The sequence below is a fragment of the Grammomys surdaster genome, unplaced genomic scaffold (genome assembly GCF_004785775.1).
Source record: "Grammomys surdaster isolate TR1022 unplaced genomic scaffold, NIH_TR_1.0 220, whole genome shotgun sequence".
NCBI classification, from domain to species: domain Eukaryota; kingdom Metazoa; phylum Chordata; class Mammalia; order Rodentia; family Muridae; genus Grammomys; species Grammomys surdaster.
In genome coordinates this window covers 2,426,347-2,452,273 of record NW_021604665.1, presented here as the reverse complement: position 1 = coordinate 2,452,273, position 25,927 = coordinate 2,426,347, and the positions used below count along the sequence as shown (strand labels likewise).

The 25,927-nt window shown below is 40.9% G+C and overlaps 1 protein-coding gene across 1 annotated transcript in view; it reads left to right on the top strand.

The window, feature by feature from the left end:
- Adamts9 (ADAM metallopeptidase with thrombospondin type 1 motif 9) overlaps nt 1-25,927 on the top strand; it is a 171,965-nt gene that overhangs the window by 82,912 nt on the left and 63,126 nt on the right. The window contains exons 23-27 of the mRNA XM_028773009.1: nt 397-501; nt 666-833; nt 2,547-2,804; nt 6,298-6,459; nt 12,109-12,285. Of these exons, the coding sequence (XP_028628842.1) occupies nt 397-501; nt 666-833; nt 2,547-2,804; nt 6,298-6,459; nt 12,109-12,285 (870 nt within the window). The remainder of the gene's footprint in view (nt 1-396; nt 502-665; nt 834-2,546; nt 2,805-6,297; nt 6,460-12,108; nt 12,286-25,927) is intronic.

Sequence of the window (25,927 nt, the reverse complement as noted above, 5' to 3'; positions counted from 1 at the left end):
CTGAAGTGTGAGAACACAATTTAGCCTTGAGGATATTTAAACATTAACAGTTAATAATTTTTAAATGTTATCCTGCTCTTTCCAGACAGACACACCCCTTCCCAGTGTTTCTTCTCCTCTCCTATAAACAGGTGACTAAACAGGGCTTTACTGATCATTAAGGGGACCCTGCTCTGTGTTAAGGCATCCAGAAAAGGATTCAGATCATATCCCTCTCTGCCTCTGAAGCCACTGGGCCTGAGAGAGGTCAGAGGTTAAGCAAGGCCATGGGGTTTGTAGAAACAGACAGAAATAAGAGTATTTAGACTTCTTGGTGTGGCGTGCTCTCTTACCATGACTGTGTCTCGATGAACATATGCTGCCTGGAAGGTAAATGTTTTCTCCTTTCATGTCCAGGACTGTGAATTACCATCTTGTCACCCTTCCATACTGTCCCTGGAACCAAGGAGAAATGCACACAGTGTACCCAGAACCCAATGGCGATTTGGGTCTTGGACTCCAGTAAGAAACGGACTGGGGGAAAGTGGGGAGTTGTGCAGAGACAGATATTCTCTGACCTGACTATTAGAAAGGGGCTTAATATCTGATAAGAAACTGGGCTAAGTGAAAAACACTAGGAATCCATCTCAAATGACATGTCTGTGTCCTTTCACTCCCACATCCAGTGCTCAGCCACTTGTGGAAAAGGTACCCGGATGAGATACGTCAGCTGCCGGGATGAGGACGGTTCTGTGGCTGAGGAGAGTGCCTGTGCTACTTTGCCTAAACCAGTAGCCAAGGAAGAGTGTTCTGTGACACCCTGTGGACAGTGGAAGGCTCTGGACTGGAGCTCTGTAAGCGTGGATTTTGTAGGGTTGGGTGGGATTGGAAGATGGACCGGGAATAAGGAGTTGGAGGATCCATATTATGAATAGATAATATCTCAGAGTTTGGGCGTGAGACTTAAATTATCCTGTTTCACATATATGTATATATAAGTATGAAGGAAATCTTAGTCAAATGTCCAAGGAATGAATATTTTAAAATAGTGTGTGAATCAGTACCTGTCCTGCTGGGCTGATTGCAATCTCAGTCTGCAGAAGCATATCAGTTGCAAATGACTTACAGAGCCCCAATAGCGGCAAGGAGGGGAAGCAGGCTGAGGGTTCTCTGACTTTGAGTCTGATTGCTCATGCATCCTGTCATCTTTCAAAGGCAGATGTGTACCTTGGTTCCCTTCAAGGAGTGCCATGGGACCTCTCACAGTGCTGTGGGCCCTGTCTTCTAGGGAAACAAGCACCATCTGTGTGGACTTTTTAAAAAGCAGATGAACCTTCTCTTCAGGCAACTTCTGAAGTCAGCCCTTCAACACTCCCACAATCCAGGAAGTAGCTTAGGTTAGGTGAACAGGGAGGCTGTGGAAAAATAAGATTAAAATTGCAGGACATTTCAAAATATATGTGTGAGACAGGGAATCAAAGAGCTCCAGAGAAACTCAGACCTAGTCATTTATTGATTACCTGATTCAGAGCAATTTAAACTCTTTGAGCCACGGTTTTTTTCTCTGCTCTAAAAAGAAGAATGGGCCTAGGATATGGTTCAATGGGTAAGAGCTCTCTCTGTGCCAGCAGGACCTGAGTTTACATTCCTGGCACTCACATAAAAAGCTGGGCATGGCAGGCATGCTGGTAACTCAGTGCCGGGGAGCAGAGATAAACAGATTTCAAAGGATCCCCAGAGCTTGCTGGTTAGCCAGCCTAGCTGAAAACCAAGAGTCTATGGTTTAGTGAGACACTGTCCCAAGGGAAAGAGACAAGGAATTATAGAAGGACAATGCTGGTCATTCTCCTCAGGCCTGCACACACACACACACACACACACGCACACACACACAACTGAATAAGCAAATAAAGTTAAATTTTAAAAAAATGACCAGGATGAATACCTATTTTAAGACATTTTTGGTGTGATTGAGATTATACATTGGATGCTTAGCAGAAAATAGGTACTCAACAAATGACAAATAATCTCACTTTACTGCATGAAGCAAGGGTGCGGGGGGGGGGAGGGGGGAGAAGAGTTTGAAGCTGTGTGGTGCCACAGCAACTGCATTCACAGAATGGCCCCGAGATGAGTGGTTCTTGGCTTGATCAATAATCTTTAAGTACAGTATTTCAAGAACGAAAGAGCATCTAAGGCAGGAGCCAGAGGCTCTGCAATCAAAGGCCTAGCAAATCAACAAGGAGTTCGGATATTGTTTTAAGTGAGCTGGGAAGTCATCAGATGGGTGCATGAGTTAAGTGGTAATGGGTGGTACTTTGTCACTACTAAACAACAGGTATGTGGGGTATGTCAAGTCCTAAGCAGAAGAGCCCAGCTGATAACTATGACATCAATTCTGGCGAGAGATATCAGATGGAAATAGAAGAACGCAGTCAAGGCTGATTCTAAGACTTTTAGCTGGGCACCTAGGAAAATATTCAGCCACCTGAAGAAACATATACTCAAAAACATAACTCTGACTCCCAAATGATAGTCCCCTCTTTTTTTCTAAATATTCAACATAGTGTTCCGTGACTTGTGGGCAAGGTAAGGCAACCCGACAAGTGGTGTGTGTCAACTACAGCGACCAGGTGATTGATCGGAGTGAGTGTGACCCAGATTATATCCCAGAGACTGAGCAGGACTGCTCCATGTCACCGTGCCCTCAATGGACTGGCTTGGCTCACCCATTTCAAAACGAGGACTTCCGCCCCAGGAGTGACAGCCCTAGCCGCACCCACGTGCTTGGAGGAAACCAGTGGAGAACCGGCCCCTGGGGAGCAGTGAGTACCCACTCCGCTTACTTCTCTCCAACTTGAGTAGTGTCTGGGGGAAAACAGACTGGAGTTGGTTCTGAAGCAGTTTTCCTTTGAAACATTATTAACACATTTGTAGTCAAGTGTGGTGAATACTGATGGGTTTGTTGCAGTCCCAGGGAAGAGACCCTTTGGAGGAGGGGGTCCATCACTCCTGGGTGATGAGACATCATGGTTGAATCATGAAGGCCAGGAAGAGAGAGAGAGCAAAGAGACTTTTCTGAAGAGGCATTTTTTTTCTTTTCTTCTTAAATGTGTATTTGTACATATATGGGCCTGCCACTACATGATTGTGAGAACCAGATCATGGAGAGCTGCAGCGGGTTCTCTCCTTCCACTATATGGGCATGAGGATTGAAGTCAGGTTACCAGGCTCGGCAACAAGCGTGTTCACATGAGGAGCTATCCCCTAGGCTGAAGGGAAGTTCTTAATGGAGGCAGGCAACCTCTCCTAGGTAAACCTCAATTTCCTCATCAACAATAGGATGACAGTGCTAAGTCCTTTCTGTCATGTCATGGGTTAAATGAGATGATTATGTAAAGGGCTTTTGTGCCTCACCTGCTTCAGGATGAAGCCAGGCAACTGCTGAGTTATCTTCATCACTCTCCTTATTACTGGCCTTCCAACCACCAAGGCCTTGAAAAATACTTAATGTCAAAAGAAGAGAAATTGCATTTGGATGGTTTTAAACTGTTATGCTGGATGATTTTTCAAAAATACGTTGTAGAATGCTGGAACATTTCATGGCATTCCAAAGGAAAGGATGACAACAGCCTCTGCAGGCCGAGTAATTAGAGTGGGCATGCTGATCCCTGGGCGTCTTGTTAGTTTTTTGTGTCTAGTTTCCCTCTAGTACCGCTAATTGTGTTGAATTATTTCTGGGCTGAAAGGATTAGAGTCTGCCACTCCCCCATGGTGAGTGTAAATGCAGTGGAAATACTGGCCTGTGGGTGCTGATTGGAGTCTGTGTGTAGACTCCTGAGTGTAGACTCCTGAGTAACTGTTGGCTTTCTAACCCAGCACCTTCACCTGTTCTCTTCCTCATCCTCCTCCTCTACCTTCTCCTCCTCCTCCTCTCTCATTTCCTGTAAGTCTCCCTCCCCTACTTAGGAAAGTTTTCAGATTTTGAATTCTAAAAACTGACCAGTGATCAGAGCCATCAGTTACTGAGTGCATCATGGTTTTTCCTGTTTTTTTTTTTTTTTTTAAGATTCAGAAGTCACAATTCACATGTGTATATTTTGATGATGCTATGAAAGGGGTTTTTGTTGGTGGTGGTGGTGGGTTTTTTTTGTTGGTTTGTTTCTTGCTGTTGATGATGTTTGGTGTGGGGCGGGGTCTTGTTTTGTTGTTTAGTACTATTTTTATTTAAATCCATTTGTAGGGAAGATGTGTTTGTTTCATGTTGAATGATTCTTCCCTGAGGCAAAGTCCCCAATCTAGAAGGATTAGATCAGGAAAGAATATTATTTTCCTTATGATGCTTTTGGTTTTCTCGTGTTTATTTTTATTTTTCCCTTTTTCTAAGTGAGGCTTCAGCTATACAGTGTAATTTTTATCTTTATTTTTTATTTTTTGCCTCATGTTGTCATGGCTCATCTGTTCCTGGGGAGTGAAATTTGCTCGGGAATCTTTGCATTTAATACGGTGACTGGATGAGCATGGATTATAACATTGGGTGCCCCTTATGGTAGGGTAACAAGACTCATAGGTGACAACATAAAGGAAGGCTACAAAACTTTATCCATCCAGTGGAAATCTCAAGGGATATTGCAAGTCCATTTACAACACACAGGCCTTTTCTAGCGTTTTAAGTTCTGTTCCTCAAAGCTAATTAAGATAATTGTTCTCTGTGTCTTTATTATATATTAGCTTGAAACTAAAACAAACAAAGGGAAAACCAAGTAGGCTTAAAGTAAGTATACCAGAACCTTCAGAGAAAAGAACAAAAATTTGTAAGACAAAATACGCTTAAATAGTTCTCAGACACTACCAATGGATCTATTGTCCCACTCTATGATTGAAAAGTGGTAGTTCTGCATAGGGTGTATTTTTATCTTTTTTATTTTTAATTTGTGTGTGTGTGTGTGTGTGTGTGTGTGTTCACACATGAAAGGAGATCAAAGGACAACTCCCCAGAGTCAATTTTCTCTTTCCACCAAATGAGTCCTAGGAATCAAACTAAGGGCATCAGCTTTAAAGGCAAGAGCCTTTACCTACAACTGTGACATATGCTATAAAAGGTTTTTAACTCTTTAAATCACTTATCAATTGACCCAGATAGGTGAGCAACTGTATTTCCCAGCATGGAAACTGAGCTGTAGTCAAGTACACTCTGCAACATTGTTTACCTTCACATCTTGAGATGGCATGGGCTGGTGGAAGCACAGTTGGAGAGTAGTTTTAAATGACACTGGCTTTGAGAACCAGTGAGTGGTGGGATGGATTTGGTGGCCCCCATGCCTGCAATCCCAGCAGTCTAGAGACCTGGGCAGGAGAATCACACATGAGTTTGAGATTAGCCTTCACAGTAAGAAACTTTCTCTGAAAATCAGAACCTACAACTAAAACCAAACCACTCGGATTGTTAGTTGGAGAAAATTGTATGGCTTCAAAGACTCAATGAGTGTAGGCAGTCCAGCCTTTCCTGGTCATCATAGTGGAGGGTGCTAGAAAATACACTAGATTAAAGAGGTAAGCAATTTCTGGAAAGAGAAACACTCCAGCTGAAAGTTCATAGGAGAGCTATGAGAAGGGTGTGTGGGAAACCACCAAAATGCAAACAACAAGGGCCATTCAGGAACATTCCACTGAAATGGATTGAGGGTTTTTTTAAGATGGAATTCAATTGAGTTCACTGAGGAAGTGGAACGCAAGTAAAGCATGCTTTACTCTCATTAGTCACTGAAGTATAAAAGTTCTTGCAAAAAGATGGGGGTGGGGGCAGGTAGTCACCTACTGTCTAACATCTAAATGACATTCTGTGGTACCATTAAGGAGTCACTGAAGGAGTTCACATGCCAGTTTAATTTTCATAATTGACAATTTATTAAGTATGAGTGGACCTCTGTGTTGAAAGAGACTCAAACATTGGCTCTAGAAGCTCTTGACATTTTGAAAAATGTCCACACACCGTGACACTTCTGTCCCTCTCAGAAATGAGGACAACAGACACGGGTGGACAATGAACAGAGGTGCACAGAGAACTCTGAACATAATCACTTAGTGCAGCCAAACTCCTGCTGACAGCCTGGAGAATGTGAAGGGAAGCCCCCCTCTACCATCCAGGCATTTGCATATGTGTACAAAGTGAACAACACCACCTTGGGGAAGCACCCAGTCTCTCTACTAACTTTCTCCAATGTCTATGAAGACTGTCTATAGAACCTGTCTTGATGGTTTATGTGTGGATCAGAGGCAGGTGGTGCTGAGGATAAATCTGCTGCTCTGTGTGCTTAGTGTTCTAGTACCTGTGCCGGAGGCTCCCAGAGGCGAGTTGTGGTGTGTCAGGATGAAAACGGATACACAGCCAACGACTGTGTAGAAAGAATCAAACCCGATGAGCAAAGAGCCTGTGAGTCTGGCCCGTGTCCCCAATGGGCTTATGGCAGCTGGGGAGAGGTAAGAGAGAACCATTTGTCTGTCTGTTCTTTGTTGCCTGGCTGCTATTGTTTAAGATTTCATTGTTCAGAACCAGATCTAGGAGAAACTTCTCTATCTGCGATTCCCTAGGAGATCTCTCTTGGTTCGATCCTGTTGTTTAAATGCACTTACTATTAACGAGTGAAAGCTTGAATGTATAAGGGGTGGATAATGAGGAAAGATTGTGCATAAATCTAAGTTGTTGATAACCTCTAATGTTAAAAAAAAAAAAAGAATGCTTATAAGGGGTGGAAAGCACGTGTTAAAGTAACCATGGGATTCTTGCCATTATTCTTATAGTTTTGGGGGGCACTCGTCCCCAATAGCAGAGTACCTTTCAAAGTTTCAAATTCTGTACAAAACCAAAACGGGTGTTATTCTTATCACAGATGACACTAATTAAATGATGAGCTGTATATTCTCCATGCTCCAATAAAGATCTCTTTGACTGTTAGCTTTGCAGAATTGCCTACTTTTCCTGATAAAGGCTAACATGGTGTTTGGGGTGCATAAAAACAGGTCCACTTCCTGACTGCGATTCTCTCTTTTTCTAACTAAGATATAATTAAAGATATAATTTTTTTCCACTTCCCTTTCCTTTTCACTCCAGCCCTTCCCCTGCACTCCTTTGTTCTCTCTCAAAAGCATGATCTGGCTTTCTTTAATTGCTGATATATATATCAGCAAATTAGGATATATTATTAGGATAATTATTGGGATAATATATTAGGAATATATATATCCATATGTGCATGGGTTACATTATAGCTCATTTGGGCTAGGTATCATATGGCCACTTGTTCCCTGCATTTTGAACAATTGTGGTTTTCTGTGGTGGTTGCAAAGAGATATTTCTTTGATGGTGGGTATAAGGATAAATATTTAGAATCAATTTGAGAAATATGCAATCTTAGTAAAGTGGTGGCTTTAGGTTCTCCTCCAAGACCACAAGTTCATTAGCCTCAGGTAGTTAGCTATGTTTTCAGTACCATGTATGATTTCCCTTTTGTTGAGTCCTGGTATAGAGCTGTTGGTTACCACCAACGTATGCATGCCACTACTGCTCCTTTAGGGATATTTTCATGCTGGATGTTCTTTTAATACATAGGCGTCATAGCTGGGTAGGACTTTTGGTTTCTTGGAAGCTTGCGTGGCACCTTCTGGTACCATGAAAGATAGTCCTCATGGAGGAAGCTTTGAGGTCAGAACTAGCTCTGGATCGTGTTTCTGAAACACATAGTGTATTCAGCAATAGTAACTTACCTTCCATCTCAGGGAGGCATCAAGGGCAACAGCAATAGCCTATGTTTTGAAGTTCTTAGATAACTCTGACCAGCAACTCAAAAGAAAGCTTCTCAGGCCAGCAGTTGGGAGGCAGAGACAGGTGGATCTCTCTGAGTTTGAGGCAAGCCTGATCTACAAAGTGAGCCCAGGACAGCCAGGACTATTACACAGAGAAACTCCCAACCCTACAAAAAAAAAAAAAAAAAAAGCTTCTCAGCCCAGACAATACATGTAACTATATATGTATATGTATACACAGACTTATCAATATTATATGTAATGTTAGGTAGATAAATAATGATTCCTATGATTTTTCCATACATCTTTACTAGCTTACTCTCCTCCACTTTCCCTTTATCTCCTTCTCCTCTCCCTAATGAAGGAGCCTCCCTTCCCCCCATCTCTCCTTTCAAATCATTTGTACACTGCTACTACTCCTGTCTCGACTGCCCCCCTGAACCCTACTGTCTCTTTTAGGAAACTCAGACTAGACAGAAAACAAGTGACATTTGTCTCTCTGGGTCTGGGTTACCTCATTCGATATGTTCTTTGGTAGTTCCATCCTATCTACCTGAAAATTTAACAATTTCATTTTCCTCTCTGATATTTCATAGTGTATATGTTCCATATTTTCATTTTATCTATTGTCAGTTGAAGGACACTTGGGTTGTTTCCATTTCTTAGCTATCACAAATAGAGCCACAGCAACCATGGCTGAGGAAGTATCTGCAGAGTAGGATGTCCAATCCTTTGGGCATATGCCAAAGAGAAGTATAGCTGGGTCATTTTTAGCTTTATTTTTAGCTTTTTGAGTATTTCCCACACTGATTTCCATAGTGGCTGGACCACTGTGCAGTCCTATCAGTGGTGAATGAGAGCTTCCTTTCCCTCAAATTCCTCCAGTATTTGTTGGTGGTTGTCTAGTTGGTCTTTGCCATTCTCATTGGGGTAAATGACATCTCAACATTGTTTTGATTTTCACTCTCTAATTGTTATGGATAATGAACATTTTTGATTTATGTCCTAGCCATTTCTTTTTTCTTTTTTAAAAGAACTCTCTGTTCAGATCCCCATCCTAGTTGTTTTATTTTTAATGAGCCATCGTACTTTAGCTCTTCTTAGTACTTTGAGTTCTTTATGTACTACGGATATTAATTCTCTGTCTTATTATATAGCTGGCAAGGAGTCTTTCCCATTCTGTGAGATTCCTCTTCACTTTACAGACTGATTCCTTTGCTGTACAGAGCTTTTTTGTTTTGTGAAGTCTCACTTGCCAGTTGTTGCCCTCAAGACCTGGGCAAATTTGCTCCTGCTAAGAAAGTCCCTCCCTACACCTATATCCTATACCCATGTTTTAGGTTTTGCAATGAGCTCTTTGATCCATTTGGACTTAGTTTTTGTGCCAGGTAATACATATGGGTCTAATTTCATTTTTCTTCATATGAACATCTAGTTTCCCCAGCTCAATTTGTTGAAGATGCTTTCTTTTCTTCAGTATATGTGTTTGGAATCTTTGTCAGATATTAGCTGACTTTAATTAAGTGTGCCCATATTTGGGTTTTCAGTTTTGTTCCATTGGTCTATATGTCTGTGTTTACACCAGCACTTTGGTCCTTGCTGGTTTTTTCTTGTCAATTTAACACAAGCTAGAGTTAGCTATAAAAAGAGAACCACAATTAAGAATATTCCAAAAGAAAAAAAAAACATCAACAAAAAACCTCTGGCTGGTAGGCAAGTGTGTGAAGCATTTTCTTATTTAGTAATTGATGTTAGAGGTCCCAGACCCTTGTAAGTGGTACCATTCCTTGGCACCACTTATAGCCCATTCCTGGGCTATAAAAGAAAGCAAGTTGAGTAAGCCATTGAGAGCAAGCCATGGTTTGTGCCTCAGTTCCTCCCTCCAACTTCTTGCCCTCCTTGAGTTCCTGTCCTGACTTTCCTCAGTGATGAGCTGTTACCAGGAAGTGTAAGATGAAATTAACCCTTGTTGCTTTGGGCCGTAGTATTTTATCACAGCGATAGAAAAACCTAACTAAGGCAAGTCTCTTACTGTTTTGATTACTATGGCTCTGTAATATGTCTTGAGGTCTAGAATATAGAATGTAATATGTCTAGAATGATAATCTCTCCTGCATTGTTCTTTTTGTTCAAGACTATTTTTGCTATTCAGGCTTTCTTTGGTATCATTTTTGTTGGTGGTGGTGATGGTGGTTTTTAATTTCTGTGATTTTGATTGGGATTGTACTGAATTGACAAAATGATCATTTTGAGAATACTAACTCTACCAATCCATGAGCATGGTAATGGTTTGTCTTTCCATTTTCCAGTGTTTTCTCTATCTTTTCCTTCAGAGACTTAAAGTGTTCATTGTAGAGGTCTTTTACCTCCTTGATTAAGTTTATGCCTAAATATTTTATTTTCTTTGAGGCTATTGTGAATGGGTGTGTATCCATGATTTCTTTCTCTATATGCCTGGAGGTTGAAGGCCACACAAGCTGGGGTGCCGGAATTTTCCAGGGCACTGGTTGTAGAACTTTGGCTAGAGCTGGGGAGTTGAGGAAAGGGCATGGAGGGAAGCATCAAATCTCATCTCGCTAGACCCATCATGGCTCAGGATGTGCGGAATCTGGCTGGACCCAGCTATGACCTTTATCAGTTTTGTGATAGTTACAAGTAATAACTTACCCTAATTCTCACATCATCATCTATAAACTGGAATAGTAATAGCACCACCTGCATAATACTTATGACTATTATATGAGACAGCATCTATTAATGCTTCACATGTAGACTTCAATCAATCAAGTGATACTATAATAATGCAATAATAACTTACCTTATTAATAGAAAGAGTGATATGCATTAATAGTAGTGTTGTTGGGAGTTTTGTGCTCCTGTTATATTTCATAATGGGACTTACATACATATTTTTGTTAATCAAAATCTTTCTCTATTGTTGAATCTGTAAGAAAAGCACATACTTAAAGTTCGTTGAGTTGTTCTGTCATGACTGTTTTCCAATTAAAGCCTGAACGTTGACACCTGGGAGAGCCCAGCACTAGGAAAAAAAAACCATAGGAGAAGATGGTCACGCTAGTCCACAGTCTTGTGTCTCATCAGTTCATACACATAACCTAGAAGTCACAGGCAGTTGTTGTGGGCATTTTTGTTGCCTCTCACTGATGTCATTCTGTGTAGTGCTGCTGAAGGAGGGAGGGAGGGAAGGAAGGAAAGAGGAGGGGGGAAGGTTTGATGTGAGTCTTCCCAACACTCTGTGCAGTTTGTCCTGTGGGATCCATAATTAGGCTTCTGTAGTTGGATCCAAGCCAGGTGAGTGGATGCCTTTGCTGCTATGCTTTTGTTAGCATGGGCTGACCCTTCCACATGTTGTGGGAGAGCTGGCCTTGACGCAGCAGGGACACTGGATGTCTGTGTTCCTGGATATGAGCACAGCAGTGCTGTCCAAGAAACACAACTTGTTCCTGTCTCACAACTGTGAATTCTGCCAGCAGTGGGAACTTCAGCTAGTGTTCACTGCTGCTATGCTGATTGCCATCCCGGGGGGGGAAACTGCACTTGTCCTGAGGTTTGAAATAGAGTTAAACAGTTGAGCATTAGAATTGGAATAAGAGAATCAGCAAAGGTTCATCCATGACAGCTTCATAGAAGTTGCTGGAACATGCTGGTTTGTGTAAAACTCAGTCCTTGGATTAAATATCCAGCAACATTTAAAAATAAAACTTGAACTTGGACCTGGTTTCTCATGTCTGTAATCTCAGCCCACAGGAGGCTGAGGCAAGAGGCCAATCTGGATTACAGTGAGTTCCAGACCAGCCTGGACTGTACAGTGAGACTTTGTCTCAAAACAAAAACCAAAGAAAGAAATTATCAACTGCCATTAACTAAAATAAAACTGACCAAGCCATCATTGCTTTATTTAATATTGGGTTGTTTCTAGTTACTTATTTATTTACTGGGTTTTGTATACCTCAAAGAATTTTATCTTAGCTACTGGTTAATGGATTGAGATTGATTAACTTCCCAATCTTCAGCTTATTATATATGAGGCAAGTAACTGTGTTCTCAACCTCATGAGGTAAGAGATACAAAAGTCCTTATTACAGATGAAAGGAAGCCCTCACTGAGGGATATGTAATGTTCACAGGAGGAACCATGGTCCGTTGGCTGTATCATTGGGGCAATTTGCCTTGGCTCTCCCTGTCAGACTTAAGCTGCCTCAATACTAGAATAGAGTGTAGACAAGAAAAATTTCCTGTGGGGAAATAGAATCTGTCATGTGCTATTCACACAAAATAACTGTAGCATTCTTTGTCCCTCTTCCAGTGTACCAAGCTGTGTGGTGGAGGCATGCGGACAAGACTGGTGGTCTGTCAGCGGGCCAATGGTGACCGCTTCCCAGATTTGAGTTGTGAAGTCCTCGACAAACCTCCTGACCGTGAGCAGTGCAACACACACGCTTGCCCACAAGATGCTGCGTGGAGTACTGGCCCATGGAGCTCGGTACGGCCCTAATGCTTCATGTTTGTTCCCCAAGCTCTGAGACAATTGTTAGGAGTATCCTGGGGCATGCCTTCATAGCCAAGAACTGTCGCGCCCACGAAGGCACACTAGATACTGTGCTATGAGTGCCCTGTTACGTTCTCCCTGGTATAGCATAGTAGAATTGACACTGCCAAAGTGACTTTATAGAAAACATATACCTCATGCAGGAATGGCACCAAGACATAGTTTCCTGTGCCTAGAAGAGCTGTATGTGTGCACATTGCTAATGATTTAGAGAAACAGCTAGTAGCAGTCAATCTTCACTTTCTAAGTTGTGGTAGTTCTGACTATTGGAGTAAGGTTCCTACTTGTTGAAGGCCAGGCAACTTTTTTTCTTCAGTGACTATCATTTGCTTTTGTGAAACTTGGATATACCTTAGCACAATCAACAGGAAGTCTATACCCACCAATAGACTAGTCATTTTGGAAATTCAGGAGATTAATTATTATTGCTATCGTTATTATTATTCTCCAGAGTAATAATCAATGACCCAATATCTTCTGAGGTAACTGGAGTCTATTCCCTGCCCCCAGACAGGTAGTCCATCTGAGACCATTTTTTACTTTGCTCCTATTTTTCCATAGCCAGTAGCTGAGATGGTAAAGCAGGTTTGCCACTGTAAATACTATACAAACTTCTGAGGCAGTTCTAAGTAAACAGAAAGATTAACCATGTCAACACAATACCTTAGCTAAGCTGTGGCAAAAATTATGGAGCCAGTAGGTCTGATGCATGTAAGTATAGTAAATACTCCTATAAGCACATTAATTGCAGTGAAGCTGAAATCAGCTATTATATAAAGTCATTCAGAAGCCCTTTTTATTCAGTGGGGTCCTGGGAAGCTCTTACTCATTCCTAGTGCCAGGTGAAGAGCAGATTAACTGAAGTAGTGTGATTGACACCCACTGATCCCTCTCCAAGGCAAGGGTTTCAGCATCTGTGGCTGCATCTGCGGAGACTGGTTCTATAACCTAGTTGCAAGGCTCTGTACTCAACTGAGCTAGAAGTCGAAGCAGGAGCTGGACTGTGCTCCTTGGCTGGGTTGTGGGATTTTTATCCCAGAGTTTAAGTAAAGTTACAGTGTCCCGTCTATGGTTCTCTAAGGATATTTTGTCTACCACACTGGTACCTTTTTCCAAGTGTACACTTTGAAAGAGCTTGAGGTAACCTTAAGATAGGCAGGATGTTCTTTGAAAGCCCCAACTTCTCTCTGTCACTGCCACATACTACTGTCCATGAAATGTTCCTTCTCAAGCCCGTGGCATGTTCACTCACCCAGAGCTAATTCTTCCAAGTCCATTCACACTCTCACAGGAAGTATGTCACTAGTTCTAAAGTCACTGGTTAGGCCTCTGTGAGAACCTTACAAGCCTCTTTATTACATAGTCTTGTAGTTTGATGAAGAAAAAAAAAAATCTGTGTTTTCCTTCTCTAGATTTTAACCCTTAGATTATCCCATATTTTTCTAAAATAAATTGTTTAGGAAAATGGAAAAAATATATTCATAGTGTTAAAAATACACTGTTGGGGATATATCTGCTTGTATATATATGTGTGTATATATATGTATGAATATACACATATGTATGTGTGTGTACATACATATATATGCTGTTTTCTCTTCTCTTCCTTGAATATAGTATATCCCCTATTGATAATTTAATAGTTTAAAATTTTAAGTATAAGCTGCTGATTGTTTGAACTGAAAAGTATATTTAATATTGCTGTTCTTCTTGGGGCTGCATACAATCATCTAATCTATAAGAGAAGAAGAAAGGAGATTAAAATTTCTTTGTTCTGGCATATGTAGGTTATGGATTTTAAACCTAGCTTCACTGCCTATGTAATCTCATAAAGCTACTGTTTGTTTGATTTAAATTTCAATTCTACTGTCTTAAGAGAGAGGCCACTTTTATAAGACTTTTAACTGTGATTGTTTTTTTTGAAGAATTAAGTCAAAAGTGCTTTATTTAAGTAGATAGGTAACTTAACTATATTAATTTTATGTACATGTGAGAGAGCAATCATTCAGACTCTTGCTGTAGGATTTTGATTTCTGATTTTATGTTTATTTACATGGATGCTCTGGTATAATGCCTTAGGTATTTACATTTTGGCATACCTCAGTGACTCCCGTTTCTAGCCATAAAGTCTTTTTTAATGGTGCTTTACCATTGTAACTACAGTGAAGTTAACAAGACTACAAAAGAAAAATATAATGCTTTTGAGGTGCTAACGTCTTGCTTCACCAGAAAGCAGCTTAGACTGACAAGAGACCAGAGTGGTAACAGACTCCTCCTGTGGGTTGCTTTTGCTCCCAGGGAACTCCCACACATAGACACTGCTGTCTCACAGAGTAACTACTGCTCTGTGACACAACCAAGGTCAAGTGGAGACAGCTTACGTCAGTGCTGCCTGGGAAGGAGCAGTATTTGAGAAGGAAACCCCCAGGTCATTGTTGGTACAAGCTTCAGAGTCTGTACAATGAAGCTTCTTTGAATTTAAGATTCAAATGACACTTTTAGAGAGACCACAGGTTCTGAGAGACCACAGGTTCTGGCCCAGATCTATGAATCATGGTTGTAACACTGTTTGCAGTGTCTCAGTCAGGAGTATCACCTCTAGTTTGAGACCATAGTAAGTTTCCAGACAGCCAGAGCTACAGAGTAACACCCCTGTCTCAAAAACAAACAACAAGAAAAAAAAAAAGATTGAGAAAAATATTCCACAAAAACGTCCTTTCTGGCGATTTAAAAATAATGTCCTTGGATTCTTAGTATTGTTTTATTTGGGAAACAATGTTCTTTAGCTCTGTTGAGCTATTAAGTCAGTCCTAGAGCACACTGGATACCAAATACACTTATCCCATGGCAAATGGGACAAACTAGAAAGAGGACTCTTTATTGTCAAGGTGAAGTAAGAAATGTCTTACAAGTCAGGAGCATTCTAAACTGAGCTAATCCACCTAGAAGAAGAAAGTGGTGTCACTGCCAATGCCACATTTGCAGGACAGTTTGGTGACATTTCATTTTGCAAAGTCCTGTATTTCTGTTTGCTGATCATCCTGGAGATGGTTCTTCTTTGCAGAAATTGCTTGATGGGCATTTCCATGACAACTCTATATGCATTCTCTGAGCCTTTGAGGCCTGTGCTTTCCAACCTGAATAATGAGAGTTTATGAGCTTGCGAGGGAGCTATGCTTTTGTTTCAGCCTGGTAAACTTAAGTACTTGTGTCTACCTCATTTTCATACCACAATGTGCAGTCCCTATAGGTAGAAAGAGAAGATGTTTGACATCAGTGTTTTACAACCTCATTATATCACTAGAAAAGAAGATTATAAATATCACAACCATGTTGCTAAAGAATAGTTTTAAGCAGCCACATCTACATATTTCTGAATGTTTTGAGTGGTACAGAGTTCTATGTGTTTATATAATAAAGTATATTTATTTTTTCATGTTATTTAATTTCATAAGCAATGTTTAACCCTGGTATGTGTGAGCTGACTATGAAGGCAAATAGGCTATATGAATTAGAAATGAATGTATGTTTCTTTTGATTAAAAATATACATATACATATATATTAATTTTGTAAACTCTGTCCTGTCGCCCTCCCCCAAACTCTGAGCAGCCATGTATTAAACTTCATGTCATTGGCTAGGCTAAAGTGTGCATTTTGAAAGGTTACTTTAAGAGAATTCTGAATCAGAAGTGATGATGAGTTTGATAAAAATTTGTGAGGCTTAACACTGTGTTGGGTAGCTCTCTCTTTTCTAATAATGTTGTCTTGATTTATTGAGTTTCATCTATGAAACCGGAATGCTCTGTTTACTGAGTTTGAAAATAATGGTCTAACATACCCAGAAGACAAAAAGAAAAAAATGACTAGAAGAGATGATTCTGAGACAAACCACTGATGTGTACACACAGGATTACACCTGGGTCTCTGCCCAGACAGCTGTAGAAGGCTTCCATTTGCCACTTTTTTTGTTTGCTTACTTTCAATCTGCTTCGGAAAGTATTTATTATCAAAGAAAAATAAATTTAATAGCAATGAAGGTGGAAGTTCCAAGAAACCCTTCCCTTTGCAAAAATGTATATCCAGATGATTATGCCTCATCCCATCCTCCATTTCATCCCTTCGTTTATAGTGGTCCTTACACAACAGATCCAAAATAAGAGAGAGGAGATCCTTATATGAGTTAGAGGTTTACAACGATGTGACATGAAATAGCATTGCAAAGTAGATGATGGTGGCCATAGCTAACCTTACTGAGCATCCTGGTTTGATGCCAGCCTTTCTGCTATCCTATGAGGAGGACCACTGATAAACCACATTGCATGCTGCTATAATCTGCTTTAGTGACAAGACCTCCCGTATCATGTGCTCACTCTATTAATCCCATTTTGAGAGACATAAAGCAGGTTATGTTCAATGAATGATGACAGTTTTGGTGAGAGATTGCTAATGTTCAAATATTATTCAACCTGAACAATACTGAGCTGATTCTGACTTTGTGCATTTGAGTCCAACAACAGAAAATCCTAAATATTTGTGCTACTGGCAGTTTCCCATAACCAGCAGTTTCAGAAATATCATGTAACTACCTTAAGGTAGCCATTGCCAAATAACCCTCTCTTTCATGTTAAAGATGCATTTTTGACCAGAGTTGTGTGATCACATAAGATCTCAACTTTGAAAAAACTATAAATATATAATATAAAAATTTAAGTGATATGTTTACTAAAATGCAATATTCACACTACCTATTTTGTTTTGAGGAAACATCTTCCTATAGCCTAGGTTGGCCTTGAACTTCTGATTGTCTTGCTCAACCTGAGCTAGATACATTGTTTTGGATTTCTTTTTACCAAAATACCATGACATATGAAATCACATATTCACTAAATTCAATATAAATTAAGACTATTTATAAAACACCCCTGTCTGGGGTGTTTAGAGCCATCAGAATGCATGTCTGCATTTGCTTATTGAAGAGAAAACAACTGACTAACTCTGTTTTATGTTTATGGTGACCGTATGCCTACGTCTTTTGTGAGCTATTTATCACATCTTTTGTCAGCTAGTTCAGGGTGGCTTAGCGATTTCTATTCTGTGTATTTAGGTCTGAAGATAGGAGGTTGAGCACAAATAGGAGGAGAGATGTTCTGCTCTCAGGGGAGACTACTTCCTTTGCCTGACTCAGGAGTTGTCCCTCTGTTGAGGAGAGGGATGAAAACCCTGGAATGTGGAGGGGGCAGCAGGGTTGTACCCAAGAGTAATTAGCTGGGAGGGGATCCTGGACATTAGCAAAGACTTATCCAGGTTTCTCTTGGAGGAGAATATAAAGGAGTAAACGACTTGACCTTGTTCCCTTCCAAATAAAAGCCATCAATTCCCAGCAAATACGTCCAAGGTGTCTACTGTGGGCTAGGTTCTGTTATAGGTACAACAGACACAGCACGGAGCAAATCAGAGCTGTGCACTGCAGATGACAAAGGGAAAGTTTAGCAGGAAATGGAGAAAGCCAAACTCATGTAATCAAAGACGGGACACACCTTTTACTGGCAGCTCCACCAGTTAAAACTAAAAGAACAATCTGCTACTAGAACCCACCAGCCTCACTGGTCCTGATGATGATCACTCAATAAATAAAAATTAGCAATCCAAGTACATGTGAAGTTGTCCAATCATTTTTAAAGACACCCAACACGGTGGGAACAGAAACTTTAAAAATGTTTTTATTTGTTCGTTTGTTTGTTTTTAAAGCCTTGTCCTAGAATCTACACACATTTTTATCCCAAATGTGGTTGATTGGTCTGAGGCCCACAATCATTGGAGGACCGGGCTTTCTGCCTCCTTCTTGCTGGGACCCAGAGGCTCCTCCTAGGGAAACTGTGATCTAAGGGCACATTTCTCCTTTGTTATTTAATAGAGGCCAATAAAAAGAACTGGAATGTGTGGATCAAGCACTGTCTTCTCTGCATCTTACAGTTCCCTTGAAGTGGGATTATTGTTGTGAACAGCTTTAAAACCAAAACTTCCCTTTCTAGAAGTTTATAAAATAGAAAGTTGGCAGCTAAAATAAACGCGTGCAGTTGGTAGTCAGCAAGATAACACACATCCACCATTCCTGTCTAGATCTGCATCCCACGGCTCCTCTGTGAAAGAATGTATGCCTTGACCCACATCCTGACAACATCCTACAGTGAGGGAAATACTCTAGTAACATGTTGCCAACACCAGACACATAAAGTGGACCTGGTGGCACAGACCTATAATCCCAGCAACGAGGCCCATTTGAGGAAGTAGAATCCCAAGCCTTGGCCTGGGCTACCAAATCAGCCTGGGCAGCTTTGCCACGCCCTGTCCCAGAAGTTTTTTTCAAAGGGTTAAAAAGCAGTTAGAGGAATATACAGCTCAGTAAGGCATTACTAGCAGGGACCAGACCTGAAACTCTATCCCCATACCACTCAAAATAAAACCTAAATACTTAAATATAAATAAGGGGCAAGAAGCTACATTTTTAAAGGTATTAATTTATAAACCTATTAACCATAGTCACCCTAAATTTTACACAACTTTCTGTAGTTGGTTACTACCAGATGGACAGCCTGGCAGCAGCATATATTTAACAATTATAGTAACAGATCTAGTTATTAACTGGCCAAAAATCAAATTTAACCAAGTAAACGTGGAGACAACTCCTGTGTCAGAACTGAGAGGTTGCTTTGTAGCACATCCCCAACAAATAGCATTCTTTTGCCCTTCTGGTGTTTGTGCTTTGTTTTACAAAATGTCAGCGGGCCACAGCTGGGCATGAGAGAAAAGCAGAATAGTGTAAAGACAGACTATCAGAACCAGCTGTCCTGGGAGGACTAACTCCAGCCTCTCATTGTAAAAGCAGCTGTTAAAACAAACTCCTCTCCTTCGTCTCAGAGTTCAAGTTCATAGTGGCAGTAAGTTCACTTAAGGAGAGAGATGTTTATGTGTGCAGTGGGTTGGAAGTGCAAGACCTGATTAGAGAGAGGGCAAAAATGGACAGCACCAGGTAGCCACCTTGTAGAATATGGAATTCCAAGAGATCATTGTCTCTCTGAAGGGAAAGCTTTAGGGAGACAGCTTTTCATATTCACTGAACCCAGTAGGTGACACTGAGCAGATTAGCTTTGCAGGAGTCCATTTCAAAGACTCTTCAGAAGACTCCAGAGCTTCTGGTGACCACTCCTTCTTCTTCACCTTCATTGTTGTTCTTGGCCTTTGCAAATCCCATCATCCTCTGCAGAGTTGAGAAAACCTGGATGGGTCCATTCAGTCATGCCTCAAACAAAAGAAACCCCCCCACCCCACCCCGAGTCATGCCAGCATGAGCACTTTTGCGCATGCGCTCGCCCCCCCCCCACACACATATACACACACACACACAGAGAGAGAGAGTTGAAATATATGCAAAAGTATTCCCTGCAAATTGACCCATGAAGCTACCAATTCTCTTTCTGAAGGTGGGCTATGATCAAGAAGTACTTACCAGTCTTACACTCCTTCTCAGATCATCTAAGCTTTAGATTCAAGTAATTAACAAGATTCAAGTAATTAACCCCCTAAGCCACTTCCAAAACATCTCGGACCTAAATAAATAAATCAAATAAAAAACAATCAAACTCCCAGTCATTCGGAAATGACATGATATCTTGATTGAGCAGAAAAAGGTGAAATGATCCTGGCCTATGTCTAGGCAAGGAGAAGCTGACAGTGGTGGTTGGGGTGCTCTGAATGAAGAGATGAGGGGGTAATGGGGATTATGCAATTTTTATGTATATTTGAAATTTTACAAAATACGTTATTCTTAAACACTTACTTAAATAAATATGTTCAGATTGCATATTCCTTCACCAGGGAGAAATGAGTAGATCTGTATTTATTTGAATCCTTTGAAATTTTGGATAAGCTTTAGGGAGCTGTTTGTAATCCCACTTTGGCCCTGTAATGATAGCAATAGGGGGTGTTGCCCCCTCCTACCCAGGATAGAATCTGCCCATCTTACTTAGTTTTCTCTTTCCTATTCTCTCTCTTCCTGCACAGTTCCCCCTGCCCTGTGTAATTGAAATAAAAAAGCCTCTGGGTGTCTGAAAATTGTGCCTTTCATGCCTCCCTTCCCCAAGGAAATCCCAGCTTCCTTTCAATACACTCCCTGCTCTCAAACTTTAATAAATAACATGGCCCTGCCTTTAACCCACCCATACCCAAAGTCTAAACTTGGAAAACAAAAGACTTTTTCCAAAACTGTGTGCTGCTTGTTTTCTTTGAACTTAGTCGAAACCCCTCACCCAGCCAGCTTACCTATTTCTGCAGTTCTGTTTGCAGGACACTGATGAAGCCATGTTCCCTTCTTCATGGTTGTCTTTGAATCAGCTCTGACCTAAGAACTCCTGATGTGGCCAGTGACCAGCTGGTGTCAGGGAGGAGCATTGTCCCCTAGAGCTTGTTGCTGTAATTGAAATCCTGTAAAATGTGGTGCAAGGGAGTTCATGTCCCACATGGCACACTTTTTATAGAGCAAGGCTTTCCAACTTATCAACCCAAGTCCCTAACTTTGCAGAAGTGAAATCCACATGAGTCTACAACTTCCATTTATCAGGAAGGTTGTACGTCATGCCCTCTCAACATCCATTCAAATCAAGCCAGTTCCAGGAACTGAAGGACTTTCCTGGAGCCTTAGGATAAATTAGTGATTCTCACTTGTGGGCTATTTCAAACCTTACTGAACCTTTAATCAGTCTGGAGATACTTCTGGTAGTGACTTCTGTGAGTGGAGGTTCTCTAGGCATCAAACAGTTAAAAAGGGGGGATGTTATTAGTCATCCAGCAAAGACAGGATAGCCCAACAGAATTTTACCTCACCCAGTATCTCAAAAGATGCTAAAGCTGAAAGGTCTAGTTAAAGTGGAGTCATTCCCATTGAAAGGTTATGACCTTACTGATAAATACAATTCTGAGATCCTAGGATGCCTTCCGAATCTGTCAACTCCCAACAAGGTCTGCAAAGATAAGCTGAAATCAGACAGCTCCAGAAAATAGATTGTCTAGCCAGACTGTGAATTCCCAAACCAACAAGGAGTGTCACTTATCCCAGAGGTTGGGTACACTGGATGGGGGTGGGGTAGTGAAAATGTGTACTGACAAGGCCCAGTGTGGCAAGATGAATTTCACATGGACATTCTGACTTGAGTGATAACCTTTTATAAACAAAATAGTGATGGTGTAGACAGGAATATTCCTCAACATTTCAGGACATTGGATATAGTTCCTATTTGATTCTTGTTCATAAGATGTTTCATCAAAGGTAGAACTCTGCCCCTGTGTTAGAGTCTAATAGCCCCTAGCAACTGGTGGATCTGAGTGTCACGTTTGAATATACAGGTTTCTCTGTTGGGAAATGTATTCAAAAGTAAAATGAATTCTGGTGAACATTTGTCTGGGAACTGAGGAACACAAATCTGATTAGGAACTAAGATAGTAGCACGATCTCTATATCATAAATAAGTATGAATCAGACTCTCCAAAACATGACACTTGGGACCACAGAACTCCATTCTGCATAGCATCTTTCTGGACATTGTAGAATGTTTCTTAGCTTCCTTGGCCTCTACCTACCCAGTGCCTATAGCATACCCTTACATTGTGATAACTGAAAATGTCTTCAGGCATCACCAAATGACAGACGGGCTGGATGAGGGTGATGAAATAAGATGCCCTTTAAGTTTATTGATTTCTCCCTGCAGAATTTGGCTTTTCATATTTTTATGAGCCTTGGGTCAGTGACCCTCAACATTTCCAAAATATATTTGATACCAAATCTTTACTCTTAGGTTAATAAAGTCCTTGAGGTTATACAATTATTCTCTTTCTCTTCTCTGGGAAGAGAAAGGTTGTTTTTTGTAGTTTTCACTGATTTGTGACCTTGGGACATTGGTTATTTCTCTGCTGTTTTTTTTTAACCCATTGGAGGAAATTATTCATAGAATCTGTTCTTCCAGATGTATTGATTTGGTTCTCCTGTACATGAATTTCTGGGAAAGAAAGTTTCTGAGTTCCACTCCTCCAGACCAACATATTTTTTTTCTCTTTGCAAATCATCACTGCCTTAGTAGATGACAAATTGTATATCTATCTACCAGTCCCAGCCTTCATGCCACAAATACTGACAAATATACTCAGAATGAAAGGTCTGAGATCATACAGGTGGAGAACATTGTAGATGATATATTTCTTGGATCCAAAAGGGGAAAAAAATCAATCTTATTTATTCTCTTTTAATAAACTCATAAACATGTCCAAAACTCTAGACTCTCAAATGCCTACAGTTCGACACTGTATCTTGACATTGTTAACTTCATAGTTCATACTTAATAACTGTACAAATGCATTACAAAAATATCAGAGGGGATTGAGAGATGGCTCTGTGGTTAAGAGCACTTGTAGCCTTCAGAGAACCTGAGTTTGGTTCCCAGCACCCAAGTCAAACAGCTCACAACTTCCTGTAACTCCAGCCTTGGGGGATCCAACACCCATGTAGTCTCCATGGTCACCTGCAAACAGGTGGCACACATTTACATAAACATACATACACATAAGCAAACATCTAAAAATAAATCTTCATGAAAATAGTCACACACACACACACACACACACACACACACACACGCATACTCCCCTTTGTTTTAAGTTAATTTGTACTTTTGTGTTGGGCCACCATTCACCTCTGTTCTCAGCCACATGGGGCCCAATGTCTGTGTATGAAATCCCTGCCCAAGTGATGCCAGAGCTGTGATGCTTGAGTACTTTGTTGGTAGGGAAAACAAATGAAATAAACCCAAGACACTGCCATTAGCCTAAGAAATAGCATAATGGGATTTAGCATTTAGCATTGTTTCAATTAGTGAAACAATGCACCTCCCACTGCCCCCAGATTTAAACTGGTGCTGGAAGACTGCAGAAAGCCTTACTGAAAGCGGGACATTCTCACTCGGCTCTCTATGAGATAACAGGTGCCATTTTCCATAATCAAATTGAACCTTAAGTTATTTAACGGACTAACTACCTCAAAAGCTCTTACAATTAAAGCTAGAGGGTCTTGGGAGACAGCTCAGTGGGTAAAATGCCTAGCATGTGTAGAGCCCTGCACTCCAATCATGATATATATTAACTGTCCCGAGTGGCACATTCCTACAATCTCAACAGTCACGAGGTAGACACAGGAGGATCAAGGGCTCAAGGTTCTCCTCAGCTACATAGGAAGTTAAAGCCAGTCTAGGGGATGGATGCCTATAATCTAGAACAAATAAACAAACAAACAAATAAATAAATAAATAAAATTTGTTTTAAACATTGGAATTTTGACCTTTGAATACATATAACCATGCCAGTAATTCTAGGTTAAGGATCTAACATGTGCAGATTTGCCCTAAAAACCACGAGCCACTACTGAAAATCACACCTGCTTGACTCAGTGCAGTCCTGAACAGTCTCCAGTTGGTGTCTCATTGACTGTCTTACACTTCTGAACTTGACACACTAGGTACTCATCTATAGTTGACCAGATGGTTTGGACTGGAATGGAGAAATAATAGCTAAGACACCCAATTTTTTGGCCCTGTGCTATGGGCCATGGTCCAGATCATGTGTGTTACACTACTGATAGTCCTCATGTAATCCTGCATTTTGTTACGTCCATTGTGCAGGTAGGGAAACTGAGGCATCAGAAAGTTAAGGAAGTTTTACAGTTTCATATGTCAGAACACTTTGATGCATATCTGATAGAGTCCAAAGCTCCAAGTTTTGAGCTGACTCCAATCTTCTGAAGATTCCATGGAAAAGAACACCACCACTCACTCAGGTGAAATGGCTTAGCCCTATCTCTGCGTTCAAAAATTCCCTACAGCTGAGTCCTTGAGATCTGAATGTTCCCCAAGAGTGTTTTAGCTAGGACCTACTTGTCTTCATACGTCTCACTAGTTGAGGGAGCTGAACCTTTGCACTGTTTGAGCTGGATTTTTTTTTACACTGCACTCAGTTTGATAAAGCTATCTAAGGCACCTTGGAAATTGGATTTGGTCACCCAGCACTCTCTGAGCACTGAGTTTGAAATGGCTTGGTTTGCCCCTGGCTATTTGCAGTACCTGTAGGGTGGAGTTTCTGATGTCTGTCAGGAGAGGTCCTGTGAACTAAGAAGGCCTATCTTTCTGGACTTGGTTCTAACATCTGGAGAGGTGGGACCTTGACAGATAGATAGCCACACTGAGGGCGACTTATCAGGAGCTGGTAGACACAAACTTCAGATTCACACCACACAATTCAGTTACAAAATCTTGGGCTCCCTGTTGGCTTCCCAGTCTCTCGTAAGACTCTATCTGTTCACGATGAAAAGGTGCTTTGTAAAAGGTCGGTGTTAAACAGGGACATACTGTCTTGGAATCCATGTGGGAGTTTGCAGATTTTTTTCAAATAGGTTTTTAGTCAGAATGGAAATAGAAATTACCTGGCTCCGATAGACTTCCTTGCCTGATAGACTGACGCCCTTCCTTCTCTTCCTCTTCATCCTCCTCATCCTTCTTTCCCTCCTCCTCCTCATAAAAGCAATCTCACATATCCCAGGCAGGCCTTGAGCTATCTCTGTACCCAAAGTCCCATTACTGCAATGCTTTTATGTGATGCTGTGATTCAAGCATGGAATTTCATATATACTAGGAGAGCTCTCTGCCAATGAAACTCTACCCATAGCCGCTTGTTCATTATATATCTTTACAATACATATATTTCCATCTGAAAAACAGAAATCAGTCTAAATTGGCACTTCTGGGTAGAAGTAGCATTATGGAACACTGAGGATGCATAGTGATCAACCATCAGCAGTTAGAGATCAACTCTTCCTTAGTTCTTTTCCTCCTTCCTTCCATCTCTTCTTCCCTCACTCCTTCCTTCCTGTCTTTCTTTCTTTTTGATTATCATTGTTGTTATTTGATACAGGGTCTCATGTAGCCCAGCTGGCCTTGAACTCAAGATGACCATCCTGTCTGGGCTTCTTGAATGCTGAGATCATAGGCATGTGCCACCATGTTCAGCCAGAGCTAAATTTTCCATGTCTGTCTAGCATTTGGGAGTAGCATAGTATTCCAAGTCTCTAGTTTCTGCCTTTTGCTGTTTGTTTGATGTTACAATCTCTGATACGCTTCCTCTTAGTTGTCTCTTATACAGTATTCAGCTATATAATTGTGAATTAGCATTAAAGTACAAGGGTAATTGTCAGTTGGGGGGTTGTGAATGGACACAGGAGATTAGAGAGAAAGATTGTTATTTATTTGTCCTTAAAATAAGATGAGCAGTGTGGGAAATGTGGACTTGTTACTTCACTGTTCTTGTAGGATAAATGGCTATAGTGATACTATAGCATGCGCTCATTGGTGTGTTATATAAGTATTTGTATGTTTTCCATACACCAGACATGTTTTTAGTCTCTAGGGATTGAACAGAACACACATGCATACACATTCTCTCTCTCTCTCTCTCTCTCTCTCTCTCTCTCTCTCTCTCTCTCT